General features: G+C 42.5%; 1 protein-coding gene across 1 annotated transcript in view; it reads left to right on the top strand.

Moving 5' to 3' along the window:
* PLEKHG1 (pleckstrin homology domain containing, family G (with RhoGef domain) member 1) overlaps positions 1–11,220 on the top strand; it is a 129,386-nt gene that overhangs the window by 52,275 nt on the left and 65,891 nt on the right. Inside the window, exon 2 of the mRNA XM_006882738.1 lies at positions 4,463–4,563. Coding sequence (XP_006882800.1) covers positions 4,463–4,563 — 101 coding nt within the window. The remainder of the gene's footprint in view (positions 1–4,462; positions 4,564–11,220) is intronic.

Genomic DNA, 11,220 nt, shown 5'->3' on the forward strand with positions numbered 1-11,220 from the left:
TTGATGCCTTTGAGCTGTGGTGCTGGAGAAGAGTAGTGAATATTCCATGAACTGCTAGGAGAACAAACAGGTTCGTCCTAGGGAGGGTGAAACCAGGCTGCTCCTTGGAGGCAAGGATTCTGAAGCTTCATCTGACATATTTTGAACGTGTTATAAGGAGGGACCAGTCCTTGGAGAGGGACATTACACTTAGGAGGGTGGAGGAACAGCGCAGGAGAGGAAGACCCTCAATGAGATGGATTGATTCAGTGACTGCGGTCATGGGGGTAGGTGTGTCAGAGACAGTAAGTTTGGCACAGGATAGAGCAGAGTGTAGGGCTGTTGTGCATAGGGTTGCTATGAGTTTCAGGTGACTTGATGGCACATAACAACTTGTGCATGAATATAAGGTGATTTAGATGATTTTTTTTAAAGTTACTGTCAAGTCAATTCTAACTCCCTGTCATCCTGTGTATGTTGGAGTAGAAATTTGCCAAATGGAGTTCTCAGTGGTTGGTTTTGGGGGAGTATCTGTCAGGTCTGTTTTTTGAGGCACCTCAGGAACCCCCAGCTTTTGTTAGTGGCCAAACTCATGAACCAGTCTTACCATAGAGGGATTCAAAAAACCGTTAAAACTATGTCAAATCTAAGCAATCAGAAGCAAGTTGAGAACTAGTCCATCCCCTTATATCAGAGAATAATTTAAAGTGAACACTTTTTTTTAAAAGAAAGTTTGAGTTTTACATGCTGCTCAGGATGTCTAATTGCTTCAGTAGTACAAAGCTTGCTTTAATTATTGAGGTATTAACTCCGTATCCTCTGCAAGTACTTAAGCTCCTTATAATTATTTCCTTCATAAGTGTTAAGAAGTATAAGTCTTGCTACCGTGGGTTTTTAACATCGGCTACACTTAAATCTTGGGAATCTGGTTTCTTACTGAGTCAACCACTGTCTTAAGAAGCAATTGCTAGAAATCGTATTAAAATTAAAAAGTTTATAAGCATTAGTGCATGCCCGATCGTGATTTTAATGTTGAAGACTAGATAAATTATTCTATGTGAATGTGAAATGGTACTTGATAAAAGTTATTGATCAATCACTGCATGGTTTGGGTTGTGGTTTGTTGTTGTTGTTTTAACTGAGCAACAAAGAGCCTTAGCGAATAAATGTAGATGATTAAGAGAAAGAAAGAATCAGGTGATGGTTCTTCAATTTCCATTTCCCTTTGCATTTGGGTGTCATTAGGTATCACCGAATCATCGACTCCTCAAGATGTCACTTGTAACGGGATGCATGTTGCTCTCTCCTTTCATACCCAGGCGTACGTAAGGTGGGATAGGGAGCTGGGGTGTGTGGTCTACGATCAGGGAATTGTGCTCCAAAGCCGAAAGTGACACCTCTCTCAAGGTTCAAATCCACCAGCAGTTCTATAAGAGAAAGATGGGCTGTCTCCTCCTGTACAATTTACAGCCTCCAAAAATCCACTGGAGGGTCAGCTGCGAGTCGGTTCCAGCTGCAGTGACTCAGTGACATGAGTTGAGCTGTAACTGAGTTGCTCAGTGAATGAGTTTGTTTTTTGAGGAATCACAGGTTTTACATGTTATTAAGAATGTACCGGGGGGAGGCTTGGGAGGGGAGAAATGTGCAACAATGAATGAATGGAAATCCAAAGCCTCTGTAAATTTTTACTGAAATTAATGATAAATTTAAATTTAAAAGAAAAAAAGAATGTACCATTACTTCATTTCTATCCTTCACTGGGATATGCTTCTGTTATTGCGACATTATCATCGTCTATTGATGAATATAGAAATACAGATTGTTGTGACGATTGTCAATCTGTCTTTTGAACGTTGCCCTAATTTTTGCAGATGATCTGCTTCACCAAACATGATAATCCCCTCTAATAATTGGCCTTTCCTGCTAACATCCAGAGGGAGCCTCCTTGTGTTTGTTCCAAGACGGTATCTGTCCATCCTTCTGGGAGTCCGCAGAATGCCCCGTTCTCCTGAGCCCTGAGGACCCCCGTTTGCTGATGGCCATTGGAATGCGGCTCTGCACTGGGATTTTCCTGGTCCAGCTCCGATGACTCCTCTAAAATGCTGGAGCGACGTGTTAGCCTTGGGCTGCAGCCATCCTGCATTGTTCACCCTGGCGCAGGGACTGTATTTATTTTTTGTTTTACGTTATTTCAGCTGCTTTTGCTTTCTTTCTTTAATGTTTTCCTGCCTCCTACAGAGTTCTTGTTCAGGCATCGCTGGGGAAGGAGAACACTCAGCCATGAACTCTCAGTACACAGGGCCCAGAAATCTCCCCTTTCTCAGCAATTCAAACAGCTTCTCAACCGCAAGAATTTAACCCACTGTGGATCTGAGTCCGCATCAGGTCTGTGGGTTCACAGAAAACCATCTCAACTGAGATTCCCCACGGCTCATTACCATAGGCTGTTAGGAACATAAGTGTTTATTTTTTTAATTCCTTTTTTAAAAGGATTAAAAGCTTTTGTAAAAAACTTGTATTGCAGCAGAATTTAGTTCTACACTTAAGCAACTAATACTCTCTGGCTTAAGGGTCTACATTTGAAAGAACCTTGTCACGTTTTAGAATTCTATTCCCCTCACCACCACACCCTCTCTCAGCACCACTGTGTTAACTTTGGCGGGGGCTCGGGTGGCCTGATCTAGCATGGTGCACTGCTAAGCAGAACGCTGTGCCTGTTTGGAGGTTCAAATCCACCAGTGGCTCCGAGGCAGAAAGATGACCAGTCTCCTCTCTCCTCCTGTTGTAATTGTGTTATCAGTCTTTCTCTTGTTCAGGCCCATAGGATTCTGTAAACTTTTGATATGAGACCCTTGTCTAAAATGGTATTGCCAAATTTTCCCCCCAGTTAGTTTTCTTTTCACTGTGTTGGAAAATATTTTTGATGCACACAGGGATTTAATCTTTAGAAGGTCCCATTATCCTCCCCAGATTTCCATGTGTTACGTTTTATAAAATTAATCGCTGTTGGACCTTGCCTATCATGACCCTGGATCCTTCTGGAGTATATATTGCCATAGAAATCAGTCGAGGAGAGAGGCGATGCTGTTATGTCAAATTGCAGCCACTGCTGGTAACCATGGCCACTGTATTATCTCTGTAGGGACGACATAAATTGTGAGGATGGTGCAAAATAGAGCTAGGCTCAGATTTATTGTTCACAGGTTGTTATGCGTTATAGTAGACCCGACAACACCTAACAAAAACAACAGAGATGCTTTGACCCATTTTGGCAATAGCTAGCTCTGGTGGCTTAGTAGTAAGGAGTTGTGCTGCCAACCCAAAGGCACACAGTTCAAATCCACCTGCTGCTCTATGGCAGACAAATGGGCAGTCTCCTTCCATGTAATTTATAGCGTCTGAAAACCCACTGGAGTGCCAACAAGTCAGTTCTAGCTTAACAGCAATGGGTTGGTTTGTTGTTTTGGTTGGTTGTTTTTTCCCCTTGAGACATTAATGTATACCACAATCTTTGTTGTTGTTATATGCCATTGAGTCAACTACAACTCACAGTGACCCTGTAAACAATGACGCTGAACCCTGCCCTATCCTGAGCCAACTTCATTGTCTCAGACACACCTGGCCCCCATTGCCACAGTCACTGGGTCAATCCAACTCACCCAGGGTCTTTCTATCCTGTGTTATCCCTTCACCATTCCAAGCATGATATCTTTCTCCAAGAACTAGTCTCTCCTGGAAACATGTGAGTGTATGAGATGGAGTTTCAAAATCTTTGCCTCCAAGGAGCAAACTGGTTTCATCCTCTCTAGGACAGACCTGTTTGTTCTCTTGGCAGCCCATCAGACGTTCAGTACTTTTCTCTAGCACCACAACTCGAAGGCATCCATTCTTCTTTTGTCATCTTTTTTTCATTCTCCAGTTCTCAGATGCAAACAACTGAGTAGACCACGGCCTGGATCAGGCACACCTTGGTCTCTGAATTGACACTCTGGAGGGATCCTCAACAGCAGATTTTCCCCACTGCAACTCATCTTTTGATTCTCTGACTTCTGGTGCCAAGAGTGTTGATTGTGGATCCAATGAGATTAACTCTTTAACAACCTCAATCCTTTCTCCATCTATCATGATACTGCCAACTGGCCCAGGGGTGAGGATCTTTCTTAATGTTGAGATGCCAGGTGTATTGAAGGCTGCAATCTTTGACCTTCTGCAACAAATACTTCAAGTCCTCCTTCATTTTGGCAAGCAAGGTTTGTCGTCTGCATAATGCAGGTTATAACATTCTTTGTTAGAACACCCTAATTATAAAAAGGTAAGTATTATAGTCAGTAATTAAGAAAGGGCTCTGTGTTCTTGTACAGTTAAAGAGCACATTGAGATAGCAATTACTTGAACTTGTTAGGAAAGAAGACCCCTCTTGAGTCCTTAATGAAAACGGGGACAGGACACCATGGCTAAGGCACCCTTCTCATTGGTTTCACAGGATTACCTTGACTGCATCAGGGAGCAGACCAAACTGCCTCTGGGCACTGAAGAAAGAGCAGCCCTTTTCGGAAACATCGAGGACATCTACCACTTCAATAGGTGAGTGTGCACTCAGCTCTTTCTCCTGTGGGAGCTTTATGGGTCCCCGTCAGCTTCATTCAGCCAAAGAGAACTGTTCACCTGCAATATCTGATCCAGGTTCATATCATGCCATGGGCTGTCTTGCTGTGATAGATTACAATAGTTAACAAGACAAATAAGTTCTAGGGAGCTGAACGAGATGCAGGCAAGAAAATAATTCATTACTGTGCATTGTGATAGAAGGTAGACAGCAGGTTAAGAGTACAGGATGTGTGTGACATTGGGCTCGCATTGCAGCGAGGCTATGCATGTGGCCCTGGGTCACCGAACTGAGAGAGATGACTGGCCTGCTCACTTCAAGTCTCTGCTCAGATCTTATTTTCTCAGTGCCGTTTACCTGAGCGCCGTATTTAATGCAGCAGTCTGCATGTGCGAGGGGCTGTGCATACATACACGTACAGATACCACAAACGTACACACAAGTGTGTGCAACCAGCATGCACGTTCACCCAGACGCAAGCACATGTGTACACACTGAACTGCTTTATCACTTTGCAGTTGTTTTTACATTATGTTCACTATTCTTTTCCTCCCATCCCTCCCCAGAACACGCCCCGAATCTGTTTGTTACTGTATTGACGCTAAAACAATTGTCCGGCCCTTCACGTTTGTTTTTGTTGTGGAGGATCCTCGAGTCGTAATCAACTCATAGCTGATCCTCCAGCGGGTTTTGTGAGACTGTAAATCGCACAGGAGAAGAGTGTTCATCTTTCTCTCACAGAGCAGCTGGTGGATTCAAGCCACATACCTTCAGTTGGCAGCGCAATTTCTTATCGCTAAGCCACCAGAGCTCTCTGGCCCATTGTAGGAATTATTAATAAGAAGAAAGGTGTCTAATAAGTATAGAAGAGGATCACCGAAAGAGAGGAAGACTCTACACGATGCATTGACATGACAACTACAGCAATAGGCTTGAGCATGGTACGCATCCTTAGGACGGCACAGGACAGGGTCAGATTCAGATCTCTTCTTAGGGCCTCTATGTGGAGGACACCTAACAACCCATTCTGAAATTTTAGAATGCTCTGGGGTTTTGTGACTTGACCATGATGAAAGCTGTCATATCCCTTCTTGCTCAATGAACTCAAGATCAGAAAGCTCTTTGAGGCCTGGGCCCATGCTGCTTTTATCAACTTTGGCACCCTAACACCTAGCACAGGCCTGACCTGTGTCCGGGAAACATATTTGCTGAATTGAATGGACTCATCCTTTAATTTGAAGAGTGTAAGATATCAAAAATATCAATGCCACTGAATCTACTTTTACTGAGATTTTCAAAATGTCTTTATTTTAAGGAATGTTTCCTCAATTCCTTAAATGTTTCCTCATGTGTAAAACATGGCATCACTTATCCCTCAGCCGACCAAGTGTACAATTGTGAAGCTCCGTGTCACATACTTGGGCACGTGGCCAGGAGGGACCAGTCCTTGGAGAAGGACATCCTGCCCGGAAGGGTGGAGGGGCAGCGCAGGGGAGGACGACTCCAGATGAAATGGATTGACTCCGTAACTGGAGTAATGGGGCTAGGTGTGTCAGAGTCAGTGAGACTATCTCAGGATAGGATGGCAGTCAGAGCTATTGCACATAGGATCACTAAGAGTCACAGAAAACTCAATGGCACATAACAACAATAACAACCCTTGAGATTTTTCCAATGAGATTTAAATAAGCTATTTTTTCAAATTTCTTTTAGACAGTTCTTTCTCTCATCTATTTCATGCTGTGTTCATTATTTATTCCCTCTTTTATTAGTTCCCCCCCAACCTCCATGTCAGTCCTGTTTTATAACACTGGCATTATGCAGTATTTGTCCTTTTGTGACAGAGATATTTCACTCAGCATAATGTCCTCTGGGGTCACGCATTTTGTATAATATTTTATGAGTTCCTTGTTAAATACGCTATTTTCTATTCAGCACAAGGAAAGCAATAGTTGTCCTACTGTTGAACATAGGATCATCATATTGTTGTTGTTGTGTGCCAACTATGATTTATTGTGACCCTCTGGAGAGGGTGAAGCCAGAATGTTCCTTGGAGTCAAGGATTCTGAAGTTTCATCTGGCATACTTTGGGCATGTTGCAAGGAGGGGACTGGTCTTTGAAGAGGGACATCCATGGGAGAGTGGAGGGACGGCGCAGGAGAGGAAGACCCTCGATGAGATGGATCGATTCTGTGAGTGGAGTGGTGGGAATGAATGTGTTTGAGACAGCGAGGTTGGCACAGAATAGAACGGTGTTTAGGGCTCTTGTACATAGGGTCGCTATGAGTCGCAAACGACTCGATGGCACATAACAACAACATGAACAGTGGATCTGAACCCTGCCCTATCCTGTGCCAACCTCATCATCTCCAATACACTTGAGCCCATTATTACAGACACTGTGTCAGTCTATCTTGTTGAGGGTCTTCTCCTGTTATGCGGACCCTCTACTTCATATGAGTCAGAGTCTAACACTTATCAACAGTTACTTAGCTAACACGGTTTTGGTATGTGAATGACTAGTAAAATTTATTAAGGGTATCATTTTTAACTTTTTTTCTCTTCCTACTCATAAGATAGTCTGTTACACTGAAAGGCATTTTTATTTTAATTGTACCTACATCACTGGAAGAAACCCTTCTGACTTTTAATATATTACTGTATTGATGCATTTGATTTCCTTGTATTTTTAAAGAATTGTTCCTGCTCATTCATAAAGGAAATTCATATATAAATGTTTTTTTATATAGAGAGTTCAGACAGCATATGGTGTGGTCCATAGCAAATTGCACTGCTAGCCCAAAGTCTGCATACCTTCAGCGGTTCAAATCCCCCTGTGGCTCTGAAGGAGCCTCATGGGCAGCCTTATTTCCTTATGATTCCCAGCCTCAGAAGCCCCGTGAGGGATCACTAAGAGTCAGAGCCAGCTCGATGGTGATACATAATACAGGCGGCAAACCTTGTTTTCCTGTGCTGTGCAGATAACTGCACTTTTCCACAAATGGAAGGTTTGTGGCAACCCTGGATTAAGCCAGTGTCCAGCAACACTTGTTGGTTTCACATCTCTGTGTTACATTTCGGTAATTCTCAAGTTCACACTGTTTCATACAGTTCTTGTTGTTGTTGTTGTTGGATTCTTTCGAGTCAATTACGACTCATAGTGACCCTATGAACAGCTGCTCTGAGCTCTGCCCTTCCCTGAACCAACCTCACCATCTCTGGGACACCTGACCCCATTGCCACAGTCTCTCTGTCAATGCCTCTTACCCAGGCTCTTCCTCTCCTGCACTGACCTCTCTCTTTCCAAGCACGATGTAGCTAGCCCTTGGATTGCCAATGCCTAATATGTTACTATTTATGCATCCCAATTTTTTATAAACAGTGTCCTGTATTCCTGCATTAAATGTTCATGCTCTGATTATTAGTGGCTGTTTGTAACTATTCTTCCTTATTTCTGTGTTTCCCAAAATAAGGGCTCAGTCTCCAGTGCTATGTCTAATAGTCTAAGTGCACTCTAATGTCCATAGGGTTTTTTCGAAGGCCTGTTGTTTTACAAGTGGATGACCAATCCTTCCTCCTACTCTGTCTTAAGCTGGGAGCCCCACTTTAGTGAGATAGACAAACATTGTAACCCAACAGAGCAGACAATGGACCAGCAAGCATATATGTATCTAAGCTCTTAGGGCAGTAACATGCAAAGGCGCTTCCCCAACACAAACTAGCAGATCAATTTGGCTTTGCCCACCACCCCCATGAGGGACTGCAAGGTGAAGTCTCTAACTAAGTACTCTTAATAAACTATAGTACAAAAAAATCCATGTGACTCACTTTATTGTGACAGTCACTGGATAGTAGTGGCCTGAAACCAGACCTGTAATATCCCTGAAGTCTGTCTGTACAGTGTTTGCTTCATTCTAGTTCATAACTGGATTCAGATCGTTTTTACATTTCCATCATTACATTACTTGGAATACTATCAAGACTTTCGTTTTGTCTTATTTGCAGTAACCAAATCTCTCCTTCTCTCATGAACAGAAATGCCTTTGGTTTGGTGCATATAATAAATCCTCAAGTGGTCAGGAAAATGGGTCAAAAGAAACCACTTTCCCCATTTGAACTGACCCCCTGGAATCCTTAGCCACTTCCCCCACCAACCAAAAGAAAAGCAATGCCAAGTGCTTTGTGCAGCACCCTGGCTTGAAATAGAGAGGAGTTATCTAAACTGTAATTTGAATCTCTCTTTAGGAATAAAATATGAAGACATGGAGACCCTTGCTTCCTACTGAATTTGTTTTTAAATTGTCTCTTGGTGTATTAAAATCATTCAAGCTCTCTCTCTTTCTCAAAAGATCAAAATCAGTTTTCCATTTTCTTTCAACTCTTTCTCTTTATTCAGTATACCTATGCTGAGGGCCTACTGCATCTAAAACACGGGTCCAGTGGTGTAATAATGAATAGCACCATTGTGAGCAGTGGCAGTAAGTCAGATAATTAAGGAATGAACAGAATGCTTTGAGTACTTGGGGAGCATACCATTAATTTGTCTGAAGGTTAGTGAAAGATCCCCAGAGAATTAAAACATATCGTAAGACAAAATATTCTTCAGACTGTATTTCTTAGTTGAAATGTAACTTAGGAAGTGATTCATGGATTGCATGTAAAACAAGGCAGAGGAAAATGGTGGTGCATTTGTCATTTGGGGTTTTGTTGGGTTGGGGTGTGTTTTTTTCCCCCTTTCAGTGCATTTTTCATACCCCTAGTGTCTCTAATTTCTGCCTAATAGAAAAAAACCAAAATGAAATCACAGTTGCCACTAAGTTGATTATGATTCATGAAAATCCCTTGTGTGCTCTGTGGATTTTTTTAATTTCTGTGGTGTTTTGGAAATACTTCACGAGGACTTTCTTCCAAGTTACTTCTGGGTAGATTCAAACCACCAACATTTTAGATTATAGACAAGTGCACTAACCATTTTTATAGTACTGAGGGATTCCCCTCTTTTTGCTCAACTAGGACTTTTCCAGATTAATAAAATTCATGGAGCATTTGCTCCATTAACTTATTTCTTATCTTTTCCTACCTGCACTCTGTGCAGATGCATCTGCAGATGCAACACATCCCAATGCTAGCTGACCTAACTAGGAGGGTGGGAGAAGAAAGGTGGGGGCATAGAATCCCCTGAACATCAGAGAGGAGAGGCCTCATCCCTGCATCTAAATCAGTATAAAGCAGAATCTTCAAAGTTGTAGGACAGTTTCTGCATCAAGCTCACATCAGTGGTCAGAGAAAACATGAGATGTGATATGTCTCTGTAAAATAGAACAAAATTTCACCTAATTGCCTACCTAATCAGGACACCTGAACTTACATAAAAAATCTTGTTCTTTTTCTTTCACAACCTTATGCAGAAGGAGGAGATATTTGGAATAAGGGGGTGGGGGTGGGAGGGACAAAACAAAATAAAAACATCAAACCACCCAAAACCAAAACTAGGCAACTCTGATCTAATTTTAACTCTGAGTGTTAATAATCCATGAGTCAGTCTTTCCTTCTGATGTGCAGGTGCAGTTGTACATTAGTTGTACTGATGCAGTGAGAAACCTAGTTCCCAACCTACATTAGACTGTGGGCCTGCTTCTGGTCTTTATGGGGTGCTCCCCATGACTGATACAAAGCATTCCACAGCCCTATCTGTGCCTCCATCCAAGACATCAACTCAGCTCTTACTCATCACAACACTGTATGTATCAGGGGAGGAGTGTGTCACATAGGGTTTTCAGTGACGGTTTTTCACAAATGATCACTAATCCCTTCTTCCATGGTACCTCTGGGAGAACACAGACCTCTAATCTTTCAGATATACAATCACCATTTGTACCTCCCAGGGATTTCTGTGCTCCTAGAACAAAGGATGTTATTTTATAGCTGGTTGTCTTCCTGGATCCCCAGCTGACATCAGCCACACTGGCTTCAAACGAGAACAATGCTTTCTACCACTGGATCCCTGCTATTCTTTCTGCTCTTGGCTTGATGACCTTCTTCCCAGAGAGGCTTCCAGAACTGCTCTATAACCCTTCTACCCACTGAGCCTCAGTCACTCACCATCCCATAACCCTCTTTATTTCCTTATTCACTTACCAAAATGTGATAGGATACTGTCTAATGACTCATCTATTAGGATTTCTCACACTTGATTAGAGCACAAGAGCCATGGAATAGGGCCTCTGTGTTCTTTATTTTAAATCTTTCAGTGCCTGTAGTAATGCCTGACACGAGAGACTTTGCATAAATGTTCAATAAACAGAGGATTCGTTGTTCCAGCCACTAGGTCTGCTCATCTCTGTAGGGTCTTCAATAATGGGCCAAACGTAGCAACGTTTGTGAGGCTGACACGGTACTGGGAAGGGCTCATTCTGTTGTACACAGGGTCACTGTGAGGCGGAACTGACTCAACGGCACCTAACAACTAACAAAACTTGTTGTTGGGAAATAAGGTGGGTGGAGCAGCTGCCTCAGGATGATAGTGCTGTGACAAGAGGCTGAAAGAGACCCCATGACTTTCTCCTCAGTGCTTCCATATTTTTAAATTATTATTATTATTATTATTAATTTCATTGAACATCTACAGAGATTTT

The sequence above is a fragment of the Elephantulus edwardii genome, unplaced genomic scaffold (assembly GCF_000299155.1).
Source record: "Elephantulus edwardii isolate Elephantulus edwardi_28Jun2011 unplaced genomic scaffold, EleEdw1.0 scaffold00024, whole genome shotgun sequence".
Classification (NCBI taxonomy): domain Eukaryota; kingdom Metazoa; phylum Chordata; class Mammalia; order Macroscelidea; family Macroscelididae; genus Elephantulus; species Elephantulus edwardii.